The sequence below is a fragment of the Paramacrobiotus metropolitanus genome, unplaced genomic scaffold (genome assembly GCF_019649055.1).
Source record: "Paramacrobiotus metropolitanus isolate TYO unplaced genomic scaffold, Prichtersi_v1.0 Parri_scaffold0000031, whole genome shotgun sequence".
NCBI classification, from domain to species: domain Eukaryota; kingdom Metazoa; phylum Tardigrada; class Eutardigrada; order Parachela; family Macrobiotidae; genus Paramacrobiotus; species Paramacrobiotus metropolitanus.
Window position 1 is genome coordinate 389,624 of NW_026570251.1, and position 23,024 is coordinate 412,647.

At 43.4% G+C, this 23,024-nt stretch overlaps 3 protein-coding genes across 11 annotated transcripts; 1 reads left to right on the plus strand and 2 right to left on the minus strand.

Annotated features, from left to right (window-relative positions):
* Positions 1 to 12,966: 12,966 nt before the first annotated feature.
* Positions 12,967 to 14,695, minus strand: LOC129588746 (speckle-type POZ protein-like). Its single transcript, XM_055483110.1, has 3 exons — positions 14,514 to 14,695; positions 13,280 to 14,074; positions 12,967 to 13,021 (listed from the first exon to the last, which is right to left on the minus strand). Exons 1-3 carry the CDS (start codon positions 14,693 to 14,695, stop codon positions 12,967 to 12,969), a joined length of 1,032 nt encoding a protein of 343 aa, XP_055339085.1.
* Positions 14,696 to 14,981: 286 nt separating this feature from the next.
* LOC129588725 (uncharacterized) lies at positions 14,982 to 18,932 on the minus strand. Of its 7 annotated transcripts, XM_055483077.1 has the most exons (4): positions 18,613 to 18,930; positions 17,956 to 18,245; positions 17,756 to 17,812; positions 14,982 to 16,301 (listed from the first exon to the last, which is right to left on the minus strand). In XM_055483077.1, the coding sequence occupies exon 4, from the start codon at positions 16,176 to 16,178 to the stop codon at positions 15,039 to 15,041; it is 1,140 nt and encodes a 379-aa protein (XP_055339052.1). In that variant the 5' UTR covers positions 16,179 to 16,301; positions 17,756 to 17,812; positions 17,956 to 18,245; positions 18,613 to 18,930; the 3' UTR covers positions 14,982 to 15,038. The 7 variants fall into 7 exon arrangements, with proteins under 7 accessions (XP_055339052.1, XP_055339050.1, XP_055339055.1 ...); XM_055483075.1 differs by lacking the exons at positions 17,756 to 17,812; positions 17,956 to 18,245 and adding an exon at positions 16,388 to 16,401 and having other exon boundaries at positions 18,613 to 18,932; XM_055483080.1 differs by lacking the exon at positions 17,756 to 17,812 and having other exon boundaries at positions 18,194 to 18,245.
* A 178-nt stretch (positions 18,933 to 19,110) lies between these two features.
* Positions 19,111 to 21,817, plus strand: LOC129588821 (uncharacterized). 3 transcript variants are annotated; one of them, XM_055483208.1, is made up of 4 exons: positions 19,111 to 19,167; positions 19,287 to 20,098; positions 20,473 to 21,323; positions 21,385 to 21,817. In XM_055483208.1, exons 3-4 carry the CDS (start codon positions 20,664 to 20,666, stop codon positions 21,622 to 21,624), a joined length of 900 nt encoding a protein of 299 aa, XP_055339183.1. In that variant the 5' UTR covers positions 19,111 to 19,167; positions 19,287 to 20,098; positions 20,473 to 20,663; the 3' UTR covers positions 21,625 to 21,817. The 3 variants fall into 3 exon arrangements, with proteins under 3 accessions (XP_055339183.1, XP_055339184.1, XP_055339182.1); XM_055483209.1 differs by having other exon boundaries at positions 19,147 to 20,098; positions 20,473 to 20,983; positions 21,074 to 21,323; XM_055483207.1 differs by having other exon boundaries at positions 19,147 to 20,098.
* The last annotated feature ends 1,207 nt before the right edge of the window (positions 21,818 to 23,024 follow it).

The following is a 23,024-nucleotide window of genomic DNA, read 5'->3' on the forward strand; positions in this document are numbered from 1 at the left end:
TTTTGTACAAGGTTGTTGTGACATAGTGGTGATGCCATAGAGAATGTGCCGTCCGCTCAGTCCGCTGTGGACTCTGTGTAGTGATTTCGCAGGACAACGGCGACAGCGGCATGCCGATGTTGTCTTGTGCACAATAACAAGCGACTTCATGCGCTCTGAGCGGTGGTTAGCATATTGAAGATAATATTATCGCCAATTGAAGTCGTTACACGGATGCGCAAAATCAACCAAAAATAATTTTCTACTCTGATGTAGAAGAACTCAAAGAATACCTTGTCTATGGTGTTTGCTAAGCGAACCTATATTTTGGGGAGGATCCGCTATGCGGTAAAAAAGAAACATCTTAAGTCGTTCCTTCAGTATTGAGGCGTTGAAGATTGGTTTTTCGGCTAACGAGCCGCTAGATCGTGTTATGTATGACATCGCGCAAAAGCATAACAGTACGACTACTATAACAATAATTTTTTCAGATCTGTACAGAGAACTTCGATGCGTACCAGCGAAGCTGTTTCATCGCTGATCCGGTATCTTTGTATGGCGGATGCTTCTTCCCGGCATTCTGAATTTGCAAACCTCGCTAAGATCACGTACGTCAACTGCGAGGAATTTGGATCTACTTTGCAACAGGCGGGACAAGTTTTGACGGAAAGTGCCGTGCGTCTAATTTACATTCAAATAAGAAAGCTACGAGGTGAACAGATACATTACGAAGTGCAAGAAATCGATGGTAGTAATTGGACACTGGTCAACAAACAAACAGATGCAATGTACTCCCTACAATTCGAAAAAGGGGACTGTGACCGTTCAATGCCGGAAAAGCCAGTATCCCGGCTCGTGTGCTCATGTTTTTTCAGCTGTGGATTTGGGTTGCCTTGCCGGCATGTGATGCACATAAGACAATCGTTGACTGGGTCGTATGTAGAAATCAGCGATGTGATCACGCGATGGCAGCGTTGTTTCTCGGGGGTTGATTCGGACGTTTTGCGATCAGCGATACTGATTCAAGCCGCACATCGACTAGATGATGACGAAATTGAAAACTACGTGGACAGTGACGCCGTTGTCAAGCACGCGCTGCCGCGTGAAGCCCGATACAACGTCGCACTAGGCACTGCGAAACGGATGTGTTCTGCTATTGCAGTGTATGCAGGACGGCGCTACGCGGAGCACATGGACTTGCTGCACAAAGTAGAAACAGCCATTAAAGATGGCATTCCTGGCAAAGACATTGTCATCACGATAGCTGAACAGCCCAAAACAACGAGCAGTTCGGAACTTCTCGGAACTCAGGCATCGGTTCATACCGCAGCTGATCTCGCAGTATCAGAGCAACAGCCCGAAACAGTCGTTCTCGATCCCATGACTATCGAACGTCCACCAGCTCTGCAGTCAGAACCTGCTGTGAATGCCAGTAATAACCGTGAGACAGAGGATAAGGTACCAGAGGAAACCAATAAAGGTAACAATACGCGGCATAAAAGCCGTAGAAAACAGCAGTACACGTTTCTATAGGTTCTCCTGCCATACACGGTTCTCCAATAGACAAATCAGGGATGCAGGTCACCTTGCAAACTTTGGAATTTTTATTTATAGCTGCTTTAAGCCGACGAAATCGAACTGCCCTTCCCCTTCGGTCGGGAAAGACGGCACCCGCTGTCACGACGTAGACCCGCTTAAGCAACTTCCGTTTAAACTTGCAGCAATGACTTCGCAACCGCCAGGACGACCGAGAGGTGATAAAAGGAAAGCGAAGTTCAACATTCCTAGCAAGAAAACGAAGAAAACACAAATGGAAGAATCTCTCACGGTAAAATCTAACGCCAGTAGTATTTATAAAATCAACTCACCCTCAGCGGTCGCAGTGCGGCCGCAGCCGCGGACGTATGTGACCGGCAAAGCGTTCCACATAACGGAGACCACTAACTTTGATTCAGCAGTAATGTCCCCCATGCCGGACACAGCTAACGTCGTTCCGGCAATGAGGTCTAGCCTCCTGGCAGTGCTACTGCCGTTTCAAGTTGTATTTGCCAGCTAATGCGGCAGTTTTTCAAAGGTCACCAACTGACATGAAAATCGGGTCGGCCAACTTCGCCTTTGCCGTCCATTTGCTTTTGCCGTTTCAGTCTGCCGTTTTCAATTTTACCTTTACCTTTGCCTCTGCCGTCGGCAAAGCTGTTAGCATTCCAGTTTTTCGTTTCAGAACGCCGTCTGTAAAAGCCTTTGCCGCTCGAAAACGAATTACTGTTAGCACATTGCCATTTCTAACCTTTTTTTGCGCGTTTCCGGTTTCACGGGTTTTTACACTATTCTGCATTTTGTTATGTGCACAGTCCGCAAAAGTTTTAAAGCTTTTGGTATTTTGTTTTTCTATACACCGCCATAATTAAGCTTGAGATGCACAAGACGTACACTTTAATTCTTATTCGAAATATACTTAAAGGATCAAAACTGTTGGCACTGCAAGGTCTAACGCAAGATACAATCCTTAAATGAACACTTTTCAAGATTGTCTGACATTCGGAGAAGTAGCAACGTGATACGCAATGTAGACCTGTGCCTAATAAGGCGAACAACAAAAGTGAAAGTAGCAGACTGCGGATATACAGTCCCCACAGCATCTTGTTGCCTCCAATTATGCTGACCGCAGCAGAATTTCTACTGCTGATATTTCCACTACTTCTCTATAACATACACCCTCCCTTCCTTACATATGCAAAATAATGTGAAAACCCGTGAAACCGGAAACGCGCAAAAGAAGTTTAGAAATGTCAATATGCTAACGGCAATTCGTTTTTCAAACGGCAAAGGTTATTACAGACGGCGTTCGGAAATGGCAAATTGGAATGCTAAAGGCTTTTCCGACGGCAAAGGCAAAGGTAAACTAAAAGTTGAAAATAGCAAGCTGAAAGGCAAAGGCAAATGGACGGCAAAGGCGATGTTATCCGACGTGTAATTTGGAAGCGACAACCGATTGGTCAGACGTTTGTAAAAAAGGTCACTGTAGCCAGTGTCGCAATACAAAGACCGCAGGCTTCCCCTAGCATTTGCTTTGAAAAGACTGCTGCATAATGTCTAGAGAAACCTGGCATGCTTTTTGCTGTAGTGAGAGCCAATAATTTCTGATTACAAGATCAAAGTTGATAATGAAGCTGGGCTATACTTTACAGGTCACTGGAAAAGATCAACGAGAATCACCACCGCGAGAAGAACAAAATTCCGATGACCGTGGTTCAGCGGAGGACGAATGCGATAGCGATATGCAGATCAGTGACTCCACCGATAAACCTAAAGACCGGTGTACTGCCGAAGACCTTTGCCAACTCGCTTCTATCTTCTCAGCTGACATAATTACTCAAATAAGGTCGTTAATCAAAGTTCCAGAAAATGGTGTCCAAACAAAGGGGATGTTGCGTACTGCGCATTTACGTATCGACGTAGAGTATCCTAAAAGTATTCGCAGTTGGAGGAATTTTTTTCGCACGCTTTGTCGTTTGGCACCAGAAGCGCGGCGAATGCTGGATTGGACTGTCGTTCAGCATTTTTACCAACTCGCTCAGATCACCTACGTCAAATTTACTGTCCTTGGTAGGTACAGGTAACTAGCACAACTATCCAACATTAACTTTGTCGATGTTGACAGGAAGTTAACCAACTTAAGCTGATCATTCTCAAATAACAATAGCAGCGCTCTTTCCTGCGGCACTGTAACGCTGCTAAATGCGTTAGAAGCCTTGATTATGCTCTTGCGATCGTGCGTTTTTAGTAACCAAAAGGCTGTACCATTAATTTTCGTATTGCATTCAGATCGCATGTCAAACCAAACTAAATAAAGAAACTGTATAAACTAAAGAAGCTGTATAAACTCTAAAAGCGACAATTAACCTAGTTTTGTTTGTTTGGCAGAAATAGCGATAACTCGTGACTGTAGCTGGGTTACCTGTGGAGACCAAAGCCTGGGCCTATGGGATCGTTGCGTCATATTGGATCAAGCGGGCAGAGGATGGCTTGACGACAAAGTGTGCACAGCCGCTTTGAATCTACTGAAGGAAGAAAACCCACACCTCGGCGGTTTCTTGAACACCGCTTTCTTCCGCACACATGGTTTGGATGATGATGACGAAAGGGGATCTGAAAAATGGAAAGAATCGGGACGTAATTTAGTGTATGCGTGGCGCGAATACGCCATTTTAAAATGGTTCGACCATAATCGATCAGAGTTCAGAAAAGTGCAGATCATTAACCGGAGTAGCTGCCACTGGGTTACCGCGACCAATATCCACGGCGGACCGGACAATTACATCAATATTTTGATAGCCTAATGATGTCGATTACATCTCTAATGGAGCAGGCGATTGCTTCTGTATTTCAACTTCCCCGGCTTTTGAGGAACTCCAGCTTTTATGCCCATGGTGCAAAAGCAGCGCAACGGAAAAGATTGTGGAGTTTACGCAATAGGATATTCCGATCAGCTATGCCGGAACATTGATCCTACGTTCACCACGTTCGACATTCAAAAGGTATTATAAAAAAATTGAGCTTGTTGTGAAATGATTTTCATTAGGGCTGCTATAGGTTGACGAGAAAGCTTATGTACGTGAAAATTCTTAAGGAAGGACTGCAGGTCGGCGTGTTGATGTCGCCTGCCAAACAATTCTAAACTGGAATTGGTCAACCCGTAGTGCATATGAATCGCCGCTTATTACATACTTCAAATGCACTAAGTCTGTGTAATCTCTTTCATATGCACTACGGTGAGCCACGTAGGGCTGGATGGTTTGGAAACTTTGTAGCTCACTCATCTAGCGATTAAGTTGACGGTACATTGTTAGCAATTCGGTCGCTCCCTTATTTACCGATTTTGCTCAGTTGGCAGTGGTGGTATTCTAAGCTTTGGAAAGGAAAAGTCCTTCCCCAGCTTTTAAATTTTGCAATACCTTCCAACCCGTGCACTACCTTAGACTCTGTATAATGCATTCGGCAGATACTTCCTTTATCTGTGTGCCCGGCGTTTCATCTCTTTAATCTGTTCATATCAAAGCTATTTCAGGAGCTAGTATCAGCAGTTGAAAACTGAATGTCCGTGAGTTAGTAACTCCCAGCTCCCATGTACAGCTTTCCTTTCGGGCTGGTGTAAATTGCGCATATGGATTTTTCTAATTTTTTGTCTAAGTGTCTGAAGAGTGACCGAGGGCAACCCATTAGAGTTATCAGTTGAAGAGAAAAATATTTTGTTTATTGAGACCTGAAAACTGCAGGAAGAAAGGTCACTGGGCGTAGTATACATGTTTTTTTTATTATGCCGGAGGACTGGCAACTTTTCACTCTTTGTGACAGCACTTTGCAGTTTCATTGTACTCGTAGCATATTGTTGAAACATTATAACATCAGAAAAGAAGCGGCTAATGATCTGCTGAAATCAGATAAGGTTGAAACGTTTATGTAATCAGAGGACAATCTCGAACATAGTGAGGGGGGAAATGCGTCCTGGATGCCACTGAACGGGCGCCGTATTTGTTTACTGCCATTACCCGGGAACGCGAAAGTTCGAACTAGACATAATGCTTGGTCATTCATGAGTCTTCTAAAGGCACTGAACGATTCTCTCGAACTACTTCTCACATAAAATCGCTTACCTATTCCGGTTGTTAAAAATAGTTTGTTGAATAAAGTGGGAAAAAAGCGGTTTAACAAACGATGAAATTACCACTGAAACGTAAAATTCAAAAACGACCTAGACCAGATTTGCATTGATGCAAACTTATGCAACTTAGCTTTAGAATGGGCATGTGCTGACAGTTTCCATCCTATACATAAGTGCAACCTTATCTCTCATTGGCACTTGCAAATAACTCACACATGCCATACCGTTCGGCAAGACGGTTCATTTGCGTTTGTATTCTTATAACGATTATTCCAGAACAGAAACCCGTGCTAAAAGCGAGCACCAGTTGCCGGACTCTGTGAACAGAGACAGATCCCGTTCCTGCGCAACATACATTCATGCACATTCAAGACCCTTGCCGGGCGCCGAGCACGCAGTAGACGCCACAGTTTGCCCGTGCACGCAGCACCGATCTTTAATAATTTTCTTCCGTGCTAAGCTCAGTTTGTGTTACTTCATAGTACTACATCACGGGGTGACTTGCTTAGCCCGACCAGCTAGATAAAGGTGATGAATTCAAATACCTATAATCATTGTAGCTCGTCAGCGTCAGTACACTGAAATACCTCAATGGTGATAGATGCCTTCAGAGTCGAACTACTGGCACCAAAGTTGAGATACGGCTCCCGTTGTACAAAACCAACATTTATTTCTATTGAGCATCCGTGCCCTTTTTGGAACAGCACCGAGTCTGCCGACGATTTCCAGGGCCATCACTAAAGTGTTTCCTTAATAAGGTCCACTTTTGACCTTTCATACGGATGATATAAAAATTGTAAATGTAGTTGCCGTTGGGATAAACAGAAGTGAATGGAAACAAGTGCATCAGCCGAGCTTAATATAGGCTTTGTCGTAAATTTCGCTCTTTTTACAGAGGACCGATCAACCGTTTCAACGATGTCGGGAGTATTTGGTTGAAAGGCTCGAAGCAGGTTCATTCGCTGCCGGCCACGGATTTCCTTCGGCACCGGATCGTCAGTACACTTCTACCATCCGGAGTAGTCAAGAATCATCGACCACAGTCAAAATCTACTGTTACTGTCGCATGCCGAAAATGCCCTCTGAATTTACCGACTGTTTCCATAATGACCTTATGATAAAGTGCGCTAATAAGTCATGCGTCGTTAAATATTTTCACCAACAGTGCGTATCGGCCCGCGAAAAACGTGCAGGACAGGAGCGTCCGAAATGGATTTGCGAATACTGCAAGACCGGGGATATGTGCTCAATTGGCAGCACGGAAAAATGCTCAGTTGTTGGTAGGCCGTATAAAAGTTGCGCAAATTTTCATTCAGTTTAGACTAGAGATCATATATTTTTCTTGGTTAAAAAAGTGTCTAGTACAATTTTTTTTGAGACGTCTTTTTGGAAAGTTGCTCACAGTAAATAATCTTGCTAGGAAATCTAAATTTAGCTGTTATTTTAAGAAAACGCGTTGACTTTTGATATTATTGCAATAACGTTTGTGCCGGTACAGGTTTTAATTAGGAAGGCTTCGAAAACGTAATTAAAGCTTTACTTTCCTTCAAAGTTTGTACAACTTAAAAACTGTCAAAGCCATTAAAAAATTCTGTTGACACAGATCAATAATTTCGGATCCTCTTAGTTACAGATAACTGCGCAAACGGCGAGCCAATTGAGTGATCCAACGATTTGGTGTTCACGCAAGCGTCTACCGTCGCAACTGTTTCATCATCCTGTGGCTTCTGAGCTACATGCCAGTGTACCAAAGAAACCCGAGGAGATGCAGCTTGTCTTTTTTCTTACGCGTACCATGAGCTGCCCCGTTGAAACTTAGAAATCTGTCGCTTAATTACTCACGTATTTACCATTGAGGAATTTTACTTTACTGTTTGTTCCGTGTTTTGCTGTCTGCTAATACTGCGCCACTGAAATTAACAGCGTTGCCGACTTTATCTATGTTTTTACTCTAACACTTTTATACAGAAAATTTGCTAAACTGCATCAGTTCGCTTGCTAGCAATTGAGTTCGTATTCATCCTTTTTTGTACGAGTTACCATCGTGGCCATTCCGCCTAAAAAATTTTGAAAGTGTGTTACCACTTACGAACACTTCGAAACCAATTAGTATTTATGACAAATTATTATGGCGGTAATATCAGTAACAAGAAACGGCTCCGACTCCGTTATTTTGTGGTTTAAAAGCGCTTTCAAAATAGCTTTGTCTGAGCACAATGCATTAGCTTCTTGCCGGGTAAAGGCAGTATCGCTCTATGTCCGTTTGTTCTCTTGCCGACAGTCATAGGTGCTCCTTACAATTTACACGAACTTAGCAACCGCAAATTCTCGACCGCAAAAAGAATGCAGCAAAAGGTCAGCACATTTGAAGCACCCCTTCTAGTGTAACGACAATAACAAGTTTCTTTCTCCACTACCGAATCGCTAAACTACGTTAACGAGCACTATTATTTTCACGTTATACAAATTGTATACATCTCTAACGACTTCAAAAGGAATTTATTGAAAGGTCAGTTGGCTCAAAATTTTACTTAAGTGTTCGATTATTATGGCTATTTTCGCTACAACATAACTTCGATACTACAACATAACTTTGACCACGAGGCAGCAATCCTGATATTTTTCGTTGTTCACAAATTTGATAATAACCTTTATAAGTATCATGGTACGAGTGCAAACTATGCACCAGAACAAAACGGCGTTTACAAAAGAAACACTTTCTCTATGCTATCCTGAGGGATCGGAGATCGTACCCATTACACAAATCGCGTTTCCCCGTTGGATTTGCATAGATATTCGTTGTTTATAAAACTCTTTTCGCCCGCTATTGGCCGGTTGAAGTCGCTATACCATTTTCAACCGTTTCTACTAGCTTTTTAGTACCGTCTCCAAAAGGTCCGTAAATTTCGAAGGCTGCAGCAACGAAATCGTATCTTGTTTGCATTCAGGCGTGTTTCGCTAGTTTCTTCCTTTCAGCGAGTTTGGCTGCTGCGCCGGCGTTCACGGAAGTGCGCTCGATATAGGAGGCCGCCAGTGTGTCCACGCAGGTCACATCAACTGCAAGCGGTTTTCCGCGCTTCCACGGTATGAGGGTGATCACATCCGGCCTCTTCTTATCTTCCAGCGATAGACCTTTCACAAATTTCATTTCACTGAGAGGTATTGGAACAGCTCCCTTAAATGCCATTTTAAACTGGCACTTGGACAACCGGGAGTGCAATATGTCGCCGCAAATAAATTCGACGCGTGAATTTTTGCCATAAAGACGCTTCAACGCGGAACGTACGAAAGCTGCGACATTTCGGTTTTTTGCATTCTGGACCGAATTGCTTTGAAACATTTCATCTCTGTGATCTCTTGATGCGAGCAATCCACAGCAAAACAAATTGATCCGGATAGCTTTCAAGTTTTCTTTGTTTTCTTCTTCGGTTTTCCTATATTTCTTAAGTTTGCATACCTTTATGCTTTCGTCTTTTTCGGTTTGTTTTGTGTTTCTTGTTTTCGTATGCTTTCTTATGTTGTCCTTCGTTTCATGTTTTCTAAACTTTCCTAGGTTTCTCTTAGGTTTCTTAAGTTTTCCTAAGTTTGCGTTGAGCTTTTAGGTGTTCTCAGGTTTCACCTCTCTTAGCTTTATTTCGTTTTTATGGCTGTTTTACTATGCATAGAAGTAGCAAAGCATTGTGTGCAAGATGACATGGTTGTTTCTCAAATCGGCCTCTCAATGAATTATCTAGGCGCCTAACAGCCTCGTGAAGAAGTGTTTCTTGGCGTACTGTCTTGCAACGAAATGTCGCGCGGCGAGATGACCTTTGCGGCGAGATGTCTGCTACCAAATATACTTCGACTAATTGTACTCGGCAAAATGTCCCGGTGCCAACTGAGAATCTTGGGACGGCCTCCAGTACGAAATCTTCCTTTTACTAGTAGCTGCAAAGTTACAGTTATTTAGCGCTGCATATTTAAAGTAAATGAGAACGCTCATGGCAGAGGTTAGGCATTCACGGCAGAGTGCTCGATCGCGGCATTAGAAAACAGTAAACAAAGCCTTCCTGACGTTTATGAATTATAGCTGCGTTTTCGACTTATTGCGTGGAATGCTAAACAAAAGCTAAGAAAACCATAAAAATTAAAAGGTTTCTCTGTGTGAGCCAGCTACTATCTTTTAACAAAAATTTTTAATTTTTTAAACTCGCCAACACCGTAGACTATGAGAGATCATGTCACACAGAATGTGTCTCTTCTATGGACAAGCTTTTGCGTTTGACAGCCCATGGCATTACTAAAGGATCACACTGTTTAATGAGGCTAGGTATCCAAAAGATCCAGATATTTGATTATGAACTACTCAAAATACTTCTAAAGGGCATGCAAGTCTTAAATTTAAGAGGGACCGGTCACCACCTCCCCCTCATAAAAATTTCATATTTTGTTTAAAGACAGATGTGGCGAACACTTAAGAAATACTTTTGTCGGCAATGGTTCAGTGGTCGTGGCCAAAAATAAAGTGCCGTATGTATTGTCAGTGTACCGTACATTGTATTGGCAATACATACGGGACCGCGATCCGTATTACCTGTTATCACTGCATTTGCAAGCTTGCATCTTGACTACTAATTCTTAATTTTGGGTTTTACGACATGCCGTCTTTAAAATCTAACCGGTAGTCGATTTGATTTAATTGCACGGCTTATCTCTAAATTCTTCTCTGTGTTGCACCACGCGCGCGATTCTGGCAAGTACAAAGAGTTCACAAAACTTTTACATTCTCAAGCCAGGCAGTAAAAAATAAAATCTGTTGAAGTAAAAATCAAACCAGACGTTTTCACCAGTCCGATGAACACCGTTTAATGAGAATACATACATACTTCATACGTACATTGGCCAATATAGTTTAAGTGCCGTATGTACAGCCAGTGCACTAGCACAATACATACGGCAGTTAAATTAGTTTTTGGCCACGTCTACTGGACCATTGCCGACGAAAATACTTTTTTAAGTATTCTCAATACCTACCCTGTCTTTAAGCAATATACGAAATTTTTCTGAGGGGGGAGGCGGTGACCGGGCCCTGGGTAGTTAGTTGTCGCCTTGTCGGTAGCAATCTAGCTAACAGAAAGGTGTTTGAAAAATTAAAAATAAACTGCGGCAAAATAGCGTACTAGCTATTCCAACGGAGGCTGCGGCAAAATAGCCAACAAGCTATTTCGCCAACCATAGTGCGGCAAAATAGCCAACTGGCTATCCCGACGCACTGTGCGGCAAAATAGCCTGAGGGCTATTCCAACCCTTATTGTTATACTGCGGCAAAATAGCCATAGCCATAAGTAAATGCATGTTCTGATATACCGCATGGTCGAAAGACTGCATTACCGCTTCACTTCAGCCCAAATTCGTAATAGTCCGGATAAAGATACGACTCTCGGTCAACTAGTGGTGTAGGCCCACGAATCACTTTCCGCTTTACCTTGGTTCATGATAATTGGTAAAGCGTTATTTCATGCCCTTTACCTTACGCTGCAAGAAATTTCGAATTATTTTTACCATTTTCAATAGAATTTCTGGCAGCTTTTGCGGGGAAAACGTTGGTTGGCTAAGCGCGAAAATCGGCATCTGACATAATTTTTAACCCGTCACCTTGCTCAATTACTTTAAGAAATTTCAAGCAGTTTATACAGCAAGTTATTTCCCCATCTATTGGGTTCTCGAGCTCTTAGTTTCTCTTCCGCCCAAGTGAGTCAAACTCGCCTATGCTTAAGACGGATAAAGAATAAAAACCATATTGATGCATCATTTAACGTGATACATAACAGAAAACGCCAAAACTTTTTTGACAGGTTCTTTAATGCGCAAACTTTTACCGTGTTTACATGGCAATACCAAAGAAAGTGCTGTCGGGATACATCAACTGAAAATAATGATCAGAATCAGTAGTTAAGTATGTAGTAATGAATTGTTGAAAAGATTTGACATTGTCAAACAATTTTGCCAGGAGCCAGTATACTCTACTGCACATGGTCCAGTAAACATTAACCCACTGACGCCCATTGGTGTTGGGGCGCAACAGGGTCTTCAAAATGTTTTTCTCAATGAACAAGAGCAATTAATCAATATCTGATAGCGTAATTAGCGTTACGAGACCTTACAGCAGCAATAAAAAAACAAACCAAACTGGAATCAAAAGTCCCTCAAGAACCACGAGGTCGCGAAAGTTGCTAATTTCGAACTTTCTGACCTCCCGAAAGTCCTGCTAATTAACTAATTAGTCACTGAGTCAATTAATTTGAAATAATTCAGTAAAGTACTATCAGTGATGCTTTATTAAAAAATAACAAGCAGCGGTTCTGAAAGTTAAACAGTGGATGGCCACAGTCCATCGAAAACTCGTGTTGCGTGCAGACACCATTGGGCATGTATGGTCCTGAAGTACGGGCGGGCGCAATTTCGACACTCTTATGATTATGTAAATCGGATAAGGTCTTGTTGGTTCGGTCTTCTAACATGCTGAACATGGTTCTGCTTGCCAGAACTTTTTCAAAAACAATTTAGTTGGGCGGCACCCTGGGCGGTCGGCTATGGCCCTCAGACGAACGAATCGGTGGTCGTTTCTGGACAATCAAACCTTCAAGATAACCGAGCGTGGTAACCTTGTTTCGTAGTAATCTGCAATAGTGAATTACCACTTTAATCGGCATGACAACCCTGCAGTCTGCCTTACGCCTCGTGCGATCTACTGCAGTTTACAACTTTACACGAACCGGACCTTACAGCGGTGTAGGCTTGCAGGAAAAACTACGTCGGGATGATACTCCAATAGGCACATGGCCGGTAGTGTGCAGTGACCTTTGCGCCAGGTGTGTTATTAACATTCGGCCGATGCTGAGTTCATGATGGCGGCTGCTGCTTCCAGGACTGCTGATGTGGATTTTAGCGAATCATTTCCGCACGTACTACTAGTCCGTCATCGCTGATTTCCGATCCAAACGCCGCAGCTACATCCATAAAAGTGCAATCATGCACCATGCATGCAGTGTAAAAGCAGCTCGGCGTGGCATAACGACTGTTACGGGATGTCTTATGCGAAAAGTAATGTTGTTTTGAGAATTGGGTTGTTGAAAATCGCTGTATTTGTTGTGTCCAGTTACCCCCAATTACTTCATCATGCAAAATCCGTTTCTTTTATTTTCCAGTTTTGCTGACCAATGGTCAGTTTACTGACCACTGCAATACCCTTGTTTTGAAGCCCTCTTTATGGACTATACGATAAACGTTTTTGTTTCGGTCAGCTGCTGTTCGCCGAATTATTTTAGAATTAAACGTTTTCATGACTAGGACCATCTGCGCCCAATGGTGTCGCTAAACACCCATGTCACGGCCGGTGACCTATGGTCAGTACAGGCACACAAAAAATTCCCTTTCTTAATTGAATTTTTACATCGGAAAATCCCGGTTTTCACGAGAAAACTCCCACCCGTTCGGGTAGTGAGCGTTGGAGGGTTAATCAGCATTCAGCAGTATTAACAGAAGGGCGACTGAAAAAATTGGTGCTATTCAAACATTTACAAGTTCAATTGCATACGTTTTTTTTGCGTCATTAAGAAAACAAGCACAGCGAATCCTATTGCGGCGATCCCCACAAACTTAGCCATGATTGCCTCAGTGACCTTTTCCGCGCTTTCGCAACTTTTGATCTCAGCGGCAGCGGACGGCATCAAGTTCCGCTTGAATCCGTTCACTGAATTTCGAATTCGCATGCGTCCCGTACTGAGTACATAAACCGTTTCTTCCTTTAACGTGTCCAGTTCTAGCTGCTCAGCCAGCTCCAGATACTTTGCTGCATTTTCCAAGGTGACATTATCGGTCAGCATCAATTCGCAAAAGCACCGTAGATCCGCAACAGCGTACTTATCAGCCATGATCAAAGCCTTTTCCGCATTATCGCGGTTGATTTTTCCCGTTTCACATCCGTAAAGATAGTCACGCAGGATGGCAACACTTTCTCCATCGACATCACTCACTTCACACCGCGCACGTTGCTTTTCTTTCGTGTTATGCGTTAGCATGGCGGCAAAAACCGGTGACTGCGCCATCAGCAGACAGCGATGCATAGGGAATTCTTGCCCGTCACAGGAACGAATGACAAAGTCCGCAGAATGCTGAGCAGGTTTTCCAGGAAGCATGCCAACCAAACGCTGGCAGAATTTCTGCCGGTAGACTTCTTGATGTGGCTGCAGGGTGTACACGCGAAATGTTTCGGATGTAATTTCCACTGTGGCGTCCAAGACGATAGTTATGGAGTCGTCCTGAATTTTCTCAGAGAAGTCCGCATGGGGAATTATTTTATGGCTTCCCCAAGCGGTTTGCCCATTGCAGAAGGTTCGCGTGTATGGATCCTTATGCGAAAATATTTCCGTCATGGATTTCCCCGTGCTCACGCTACGAAATAATAAAGGGGGGTTGCTAAAATTCTTAATGCCAATTATTTTGTGGAGTTTTAAAAAAATAAAGACCAATACAGTTAACTAAATTTGCTACAGATCTAAGAAGCACTGCGTAAACCCATGCATCGGATTTAGCTAGTGTCTAACCAGGGCAAATATTCCGCCTTCAAATCCATAAAATCTGATTTTTTGCCGAAAGGTCACGCCCGTTATGATCTTAGCAACAGAAAATATTTTTTTAAGTATATTACGTAGGTATACTACCTTTCTGCAAAAATTTAGATTTTCTGGATCTGGAGACGGAATATGTGCCCTGATAAGCCCACGTTTTCATACCTATAGAGACTGTACTTTACGTATATCTGTATGACTGTATCCGCAGACCTCGCAGGCTCATACAGCAGGAAAATCCATTTTTTCCGCGCATAACTCACCTTATTCTAAATCCTGCAGGGAACTGCTTAGGTCCTGTATATGATTTCGAGTCGAGGTTCGTATCCGTCAAATACAAATAAGCCGCCAGGGTTTTGTCGCTTGCATTGTTCGGGTCCACACGGCACGATCTGACTCCAATGCGCCAGCGCCCATCGCAGTTGCTAACACACAGCTCCTCCATGGTAATACCGGCATTAAAAATTATAGCAGTTTCGTTACGATGTAGTGATACGCCTTCTATAGTCCACCGTAGAATAAACTTGATCTGGTAGCGATCAGTATGCTCTCGCACGACGACTGGGGACTCGACACGCGCCATGATGAGAGTAAAATATTGAAAAGTGGAAAAAATACACAACGCACACGGTATGTGTACTGAAGTTCGACGTTATAGAAAAAATTAGAGTTCATACGACGAAATTTTATACGAGTATACAATCTATATTTTGAATGTGTATAGTCCCGCTTGTTACTTTTATTGGTTTAGTTGGCAAACATAGTTATAAGCATCACATTCGGGAACATTACAAAACAAAATAAACAGCATTAAGACCGTCCGAACGTGGAACGGTCGACGTTACAGACAGCGCATTTCCCCGCTGTATTTCAATGCTAAGCCGTTGCAACAAAAACTCGAAAGAGCGTCGTTCTCCAGTAGCATCCATTATCCGCTTGCCCAGTTCGCGCAGAAACTTCAAACATGCTGGGCCAACGACACCAAAGGTCTCAAAAGCTAACGCAACAAAATCGTACTCGTCAGCTAAATACTCGTATTTCCGGCGCTTCTCTTCTTCCGCTTTTTTGGCCGCTTCACCCGCCTTTGTACTGCTGCTGATTACATTAGACAGGGCCAACGTGTCCACGCACGTCACATCCCAGGCAAGTCTCCTTCCATTTCTCCAAGGCAGCTGTGATACACCATCCGGTCGCCGCTCATCCACGTCGCTAGTCCCTCGTGGTTCGAGTACAGCCGGTGTATTAGCGGTTACCAAGCTTCTCCGAATCACTTCATTCAAAGACGAATGTCGCATGAAACGTCCTGCGCTCTTTTTGCATGAGAGCCCATGATGGCCAAATTCGTCCACGGGCAAACGACAGTCAGTGCACAGGTGAGAACTGCAAATAGGCGCACCAATACGTAGTCCGACCGCTACACGGAAGCTCTCATCCGACATCAAGGTTCCAAGAGAAGGCACGGGTAGAGCGTTCAGCCATTTCCCCGATTCCGGCTGCGCAACTGCAAGCAAACGCGCACAGTGGGTTACGTCATTCGCGAAAGTATTCACAATAACTTCACAAGTTTTCTTCACTAAAGCGGCATCCCACACTTTCTGCGATCGCCGAACATTTTCCGCTGGTAGCTCAGCACCCGAGGCTGTTTGCCACAACTGGTGCACCAAGTCATAGCACTCCGTTGCAGTGGTGATGTCTGAGACCACGGACGATGTGGCATAAACCGAAGCCAAATAGGCTGGAGTTGCTAGTTCTGCCACACGTCGGATCCCCAACCCACCACTGGAAACGGGGAGCGATGCTTGAGCCCACGTTAACCCATCCATTTTAACGTTCGTGACTGCCTCTAAAGCCGATTTGCCCACGCTATCAAACTGATCTAATTCGTCGCCGCACAGCCAGGTTGGACTTGCACGAAGTAGATAATTCATTTTAGGAACACAGATACACGTCCGCAAAAGGAAATAAGCCTGATGTGCAGGCAGTATACTTAGCTTTGAGGAAAGTCTCTGTAGATCTTGAGCCTTTTGGAGAATTGCATCAGGAATCGCCGCCTGCAAAGAGGAGCGCCGAGCAGTAATAGTTCACTTTCAGCAGGCTGCAGAAATTCCGGATGGCACTTAGCAAACGCTTCGCGTACGATTTCGCGTTCCTCTGATGTGCCACCGAATACAAAAAATTCACATTTAGCTAAATTTAGTTGTAGGCCATACTCTTCTGCTGTGGCAGTGATTTTTGCAATATCACTCAGTAAGTCAGCTAGGTTGCCACCGACAATACCATCATCCAGATACCAGGCATTCAAAGGCGACACCAATGACAATATTAGCGATAATATTAATAGACAGAATAGTAAAGGGCCTAAAGGATCTCCCTGTTGCACGCCTGCTTGGGATTGAATATCCCATTCCACCAAAAACTAGACTGCTGGGATCGCGGTAACATTGGTTAACAAAATGGGCATATTCTGGGAGCTCTGACTGAACACACTGCATCATCTTATCACGGTGAATTGTGTTAAAAGCGTTGCGAAAGTCGAATTTTACGAGAACTTGCACTTCATCTGCAGGTGTCGTGACAAAACGTCGTGCTGCATGTACTACGGCCTCGCAACCGCCAGGAGTACCGAAACCCATTTGTTTTGGTCTAAGCTTTTCGCCCATCTGCTGCTGTACACGTTTCACCACAATCTTAGCTGCAATACGACGTATTGTGCTACCAACTGCTATTGGTCTTATCCCACCCCCTTTTTTATTCAGCGCTGTTAAATTTGCCCCGTAGAGTACTGGCAAAATTTCTTTGGGAACACGGCCGGAAAACATGAGATCTGCTAACAGTGCTAACTGCTCACACAGCTGGGCGGAACTGTCATTCGCGATGTTAGTTATCAGGTCCTTAAAGTGTTGTGGTCGAAATCCATCAAGACCACCAGCTGAATCATTTGGAAAGCTAATAATTGCTTCGAAAATTTCTTTTTGCATTACACGGCTAATTTGTACACTCTGAGCAGATGACAATGGTGGGTAGCGAGCATCCGGGTTAACACCCGGATGTTTTTTCTGCAATTCAGCGAAAGTGGCTGCTGTGCGCGGTGCCAAGGCGTCCTCGGAACAAAGAACGCGAACAGCACCAGAAACGTCGCCATTTTGAATTTTTCCCTGCACAAATTTTTGTAAATCGAAAGACCGTTGTGGCTTTGTGGGTGCAACGGGAACATCTCTTACACCTGACTCAAACTTAGCTATATTCGACTTGATCAGCGTAGCAAGTGACTGACTACGGTCGTTCTTGGTTTTTCCCGGCAGACGAAAAACATAATAAGCGAAAGTTAGCAGTGCTTCCCACGACTGCGCTGAATTCTCCGTAACACATCGAGAAATTACATGTGTGAGAGCCGTAGCAACTGCTCTACGTGCCCCTTTAGGTATTCGCTTAACCAGTCTACAGTTGGTTTTAAGAAAATTTTATGTGTGTATAGTTACAGTACTTATGCCAAAGTAGCAGTCACCGAATTAGGATGTTTTTAAATCCTCTGGAGACTGCCGGATGTAGGTTCATCTAAATTCTAAAGTAAGATAAAATGTTATTCATTAAGCAATGAGCATCCAAAACAGTCAAAAGGCACACACTGCCTGTTATGCTTGCCTACTAACCAGGATTTAAAGGTGAAGACACAAAAATAATGTTTATCCTGCCTGGGTAACTTACAACCAATGACGAATCCGGGCATCAGCCGAATGCGGATATCAGTGAAAGGAACACTGGCAATGACCTCGCGGGCACCGAAACGTCAAAAATTGTGACCAGTTACAGGAAAAAAATGCATGCGGATGTTAAAAGGATTAAAAAGGGCAGTGAATTCATCTCGCCGGTGATTTACAGATTCCGTTTTGGAAATTTGAACAGTGTTTTGCTAATACAATCATATGATATAAAAACTACTTACTGTAAGCAAATTTTTTATAGGGTAAACCTGAATCCAATGTGCACCATCATACCTGTGGTAAAATATGTTGTTAATGGAACGATCTATTAATATTTTCTTACGGTACTCGTGCATAACACAGTGGAGTGCTTGACGATAGAAGTCACAAAGTAGAAACGGGTTAATGGTGTGGGATCTTGGGTGTTTGTTTTATGTTGGCTTCGTTACCTATTCTCATGTTTGGCTTGGGAAAATTAAGATAGACTCAATCTTCGGCTTTGGCAATCGTAGTACTTTAACTGCAAATTTCTTAAATAGTCTGGTGGCATCATGTACTGTACTTGTACAATGTACACTCATAAATGCACAGTTAGAATTAGTGTTATAGTTGTAACTCTATGCGTAAAAAGTCAAATAATTCACTGCGTTGCTTTCTTTACCGGTGTCGTAGCCATTTAAAGATATTTCCACATCCCAGTTTTGCCAGTTAAAGATATTTCCACCTCCACGTTTTCCGTTTAAAGATATTTCCACATCCATCCAAGATATTTAAAGATATTTCCACTGTATTCCAGTCGTACGCATAAGAATAAATTGTTTCCGGTGTCAGGCAAATAGAGACATGGTTGCGTACCTTTGGTTGCAGAATCTATTTGCAGTGAATGAAAAACCCTTCGATGCTAATAAAACTGTAATTATACGCCCTGGTAAAAAATGTTTCTCTTTAAAATTACAGCCCATCGCATAGATGCAACCGCAAACTGTTAGTTGATTTTCATCTATGAGCTGTGTTCAAAGTTTGTCAGTTGAATATGTAATTATTCTAGAACAACCACCGTATCGTTTCCGCCCATCTTGAGCTTGCCGCATGCGGCAAAATCACAAGCGCACATTAGCTGCAGCGGCTTCAGACAAGAGCATACTGTTGGCAGTGCCTCCGCGTGTCGTTATTTGTTGTGGTTTTCTGTTTTTCCGCGCCGGGTTTGAATTTTACAGTTGAGTATACTTGTCTGTTGCCCCGAACGTGCTGAGTTTGTATCATTCACGATCAACTCTTGACAGGATTTTGTCTGCAGTGTGGAATGAAAGATTGATAATTGATTCATGATTTCAGGTTTACGTCTAATCCTCCCAATGCTTCCGTTGCAGCCATCCCATCTATGCTTAAAAGAACTTTTTTAACAGAGTAGACCTGTAACATACGGTACTTAACAATAATATTCGTGCCCAAACAAGGTAAACATGCACTTGTATACGCGCTTAGTGTACACATGGAACGCCGTGGACGTGGAAGTTGACGGGCTAGTGCAGCATGGCCATGTTATCGATTTGGAAAATGCCGAAGACGGTTCGCAGCGTCTGCTCGTAGATTTCGGGTGTCCGGGGCAGCGGTCGGTGCCGGTTAGACACGAGAATGTTCTTGACAGTTCTTGCAAGCACACACCTGCTGCAAGCTGGCTGGACAGCGCATTCTGGCGGTGGAGAGGAGTTGGCTTCTCGGCCGCGCCTGCGGGAGAAAATCATCCTAGCGTGGAAGCCTTATTCCGCGAACATCCCAGTCAGCCTTGGAAATGGTATCCCGCCAAGATGCTCATGTACCGCTTTGAATATCTCTCTTCTCACGCTCTTGTGGAAGTAATGCTGGAAGGGTATCGTGTTCGCCTACTGCTTCCATTCGAGCAGATGCGGCTACCGCTCTCGGAAACCGACCGCCAGAACAGAGCGCTTCAGCGAGATTATTTTGTGCGGCATTCGTGTTGGTTTCCTGCAGGCTTTTGGACCACATTGGAGCCGGCGGTGGCACTGCGATTCCGTCGGGAAATGCAGCGTTATTACATGAATGCCATGCACATCGTATCTGTTATTGGTGACAAGATGACCTATCTGCAACGGAACAATACGAAGTCAATGCTGGATCAGGTTGCTGTAAGTAAAGTAGCAGGAAAAACATAAGTACTGCGGTACGATCCGCACGACTGCAAAACAAAAGCAACGCTAGCGCGGTTGCACAAATATTTCAGCTATTCAGGGGGTTATTTATGTGAGAATGATGCAAGACCATTACTTCCAGTTCGATGTCCCACAAATTTGCAGTTAGCATGTAGACCGTGCTTTCCTCTGTTAGCTGTAATTTGCTGAAATCTACTGTAATCACTCGGTGAAGCACTTAGTCATGGCAACGTTGTCTATGAAGAGGCATTTCTAATAAATTATTATCCTAAATTATGTTTCTTGCGATGACAAAATCCCGTTCGTACAAGAACCTAATATTATTGACACAAGGTGTTTGTTTTGCATAGGAGAACAAGGATGTTCTTAGGAGCATCTCAACAGATTTCCACCAGCGCCGACATCAAATACTTTGCACTATAGAAATAACAAATATCCGAGAAAGTCACAAAAATGCGAACAACGAGAGGAAATCGTGACTGCAGATGGACTCGCCTTAATCCTGTTGCCAACGGAACTGCTGAAAGAGATCTTCCAGTCCATGGGCACCATTGATCGGCTACGCTGCCGCCGCACCTGTCCACTGTGGGACGAAATTATTTGCTTGCCGGAGCTGTGCCGTGTTGTCGATGCAACGTTTCATGACCGGGATGGCGATGTCATTCTTGGTGGTAATTACGTCACGTACGCCTGCATCCTCACGCAGATTACCGCGGGTACGCGCACACTCTGCATACCGTTTCGGGATGACTATGAAAACTATCGTGGTCGAAGTCCAGAAGGGCAACACCGAAGTGAAATTGCTGCAGCGCTAGGCTACATTCAACAGGTGCTAAGAGAAACCGGCACTTGCATCGAGCGGTTAGTATTATACTATCGCGACATGCACAACTTTTGTCTCATCGCCTGTTTAGAAGATTACTTTAACAATCTGGCGCAGACGTATTCTAGTATCGCGCCGTGGTGTCCTCGCATCATCTGGATCAACTACACTTGGCGGTACTATGTGGCATCATTCTCATTTTGTGTCCGCATTCCATATGCCGTTTTCAGTACGCACCTCATCGGTACGGCACAAGTTCGGGGATTGTTTGAAAGACATGTTGACAGTGATCGTGGATTGGATCAAGGACGTATGCACTCGTGTATATCGAGCGCAATCCGGGCCAAATCCAAAACAAAATGCGCAACGATTATTGAGGTGATTTGCAAATCGCGTTGCTAATAATAATGCTGCAATAATGCCGTAACTGGTTTTGCAGATTTTGAAAGCCTTTCAATCTGATGATCCACGTCCCTCGGCGAATTATTCGACCCAAGAATGGACACTGAACAATTTGGATTGCTTGGATATTAGGAAATTAAACCCGATTTGTTTGGTTGCTCTGTCACGTTTCGTGGAGATGTCGACCAAGTCCCTATTGCAGATGAGCGATAGCTCCGAAGAAGACAACGCAGAGGATGAACATAATGATGGCGTCAAGGATCAAGAAAACGATTAAAATTATTAATTACATATATATGTGAAATGTCAGGGTCATCAGAATACATACATAAACTGGTCACCGCACGTAAAACCATTGTAAGCTTGGTATCTTATGGTTAGTGCAAAACGCGATGCTTTAGTTTCCACTGCGATTTGCGTTGAATATGTCGGCATTTGGTTTGGCTTAAATTTTAAAACGGTTTAGTGTTGAGTTTAGTTTTTGTGTCCCAAGCTTCCAGCGCAGTCAGATATAACGTAAACATTAAAACTGACTTACATTATCATACTCACTTTCGAAAGTCCACGTGCTCAGGAGTCCACGGAGTACGGAACTAGATTACTGAAATGTCGTTGATGGTTTTAGCAGAGGGCATGCTTATCGAAACGTGTAGCTCGAAAAAAATAATTCCGCAACTTCATCAGCGGTTGCTCAACTAAGATACTTGTTTCATATTAATATTCATATCAGTATTAAATTATTAATTAATATTAATAATTTTAAAGAAACAGCAATCTACTGCGTATACAAAGTACGAATAAATAAAACCGAAGCTCATCTCGCTTATGTTACATTTTTCCTCGCATACTGACCGTCATTAGGTTTTCTTATCGGTTTAGTGGAATTTTCAACGACCTGTGCTTCAGTTTGCTTTTACCATAATAACAAGCGTGTACGGCTTTCATTTATCTTGGACTTGCCACAACGCGGTGTCATTCGTTTGAAAAGTAGCAACTTGACTTTTATCAAAACGTACCGGTCAGCTCGCAATAAAAATCATTTTTCCACAATTTTTTAAGATACTACTTCAAATAACGGGCATTCGTATAGACGGATGGAACATGTACATGCAAAACTCACCAACACAAATGCTAAATTAAAAGGATGCTATAAACATTTTTAAGCATAAGCTAGGTTAAAAAGCATTCTGGACGAAATCATAATTTTTCGTTCTAGGCGATGAAAACCCATGTAGGTACGTACTACGTACTACGTAGTATTACTTCGTACCGTTTTTTGTTTGCAGGATTATACCTATATTATGTACTTACCGCTTCGGTAACCAAGTTATGCTTTGAGTGAATCAAAGTAAGCTAAACTCTGCACTAGCAAACCATCGCAAAAAAATAGCTCCTTTCAGGAGCTATTTTTCGCTAGACACCGTTGCAGCTGGGATTTGTGATATGACCGATGAAAACAAAAACATTAATGATTTCGTTCCAGTTGATCACTAGAAGCGGTCGGTCGACCGCAAAATTTGGCGGTCTGTGCTGCTGTTGTTCATGTGCGCAGAATGTGGCTGCAGTGGCCTTCACGCCATACTCATCCACCTCTGCAAATACAACAAGGCATTATTAACCGCTACGTTGGCAGTAGGTGGATTTGAGGCGTGAACTTACCGAGGACAACTTCCTGTT

Coding starts and splice junctions, on each gene's coding strand:
- LOC129588746 (XM_055483110.1), bottom strand. CDS start 14,695: ATGGAGGAGCTGTGTGTTAGCAACTGCGATGGGCGCTGGCGCATTGGA. Junction 14,075..14,513: donor CCTGCAGGATTTAGAATAAG/GTGAGTTATGCG, acceptor ATTATTTCGTAG/CGTGAGCACGGGGAAATCCA. Junction 13,022..13,279: donor ACTGAGGCAATCATGGCTAA/GTTTGTGGGGAT, acceptor TACTGACCATAG/GTCACCGGCCGTGACATGGG.
- LOC129588725 (XM_055483075.1), bottom strand. CDS start 18,712: ATGGATGTGGAAATATCTTTAAACGGAAAACGTGGAGGTGGAAATATC.
- LOC129588821 (XM_055483208.1), top strand. CDS start 20,664: ATGGGCACCATTGATCGGCTACGCTGCCGCCGCACCTGTCCACTGTGG. Junction 21,324..21,384: donor AATGCGCAACGATTATTGAG/GTGATTTGCAAA, acceptor CTGGTTTTGCAG/ATTTTGAAAGCCTTTCAATC.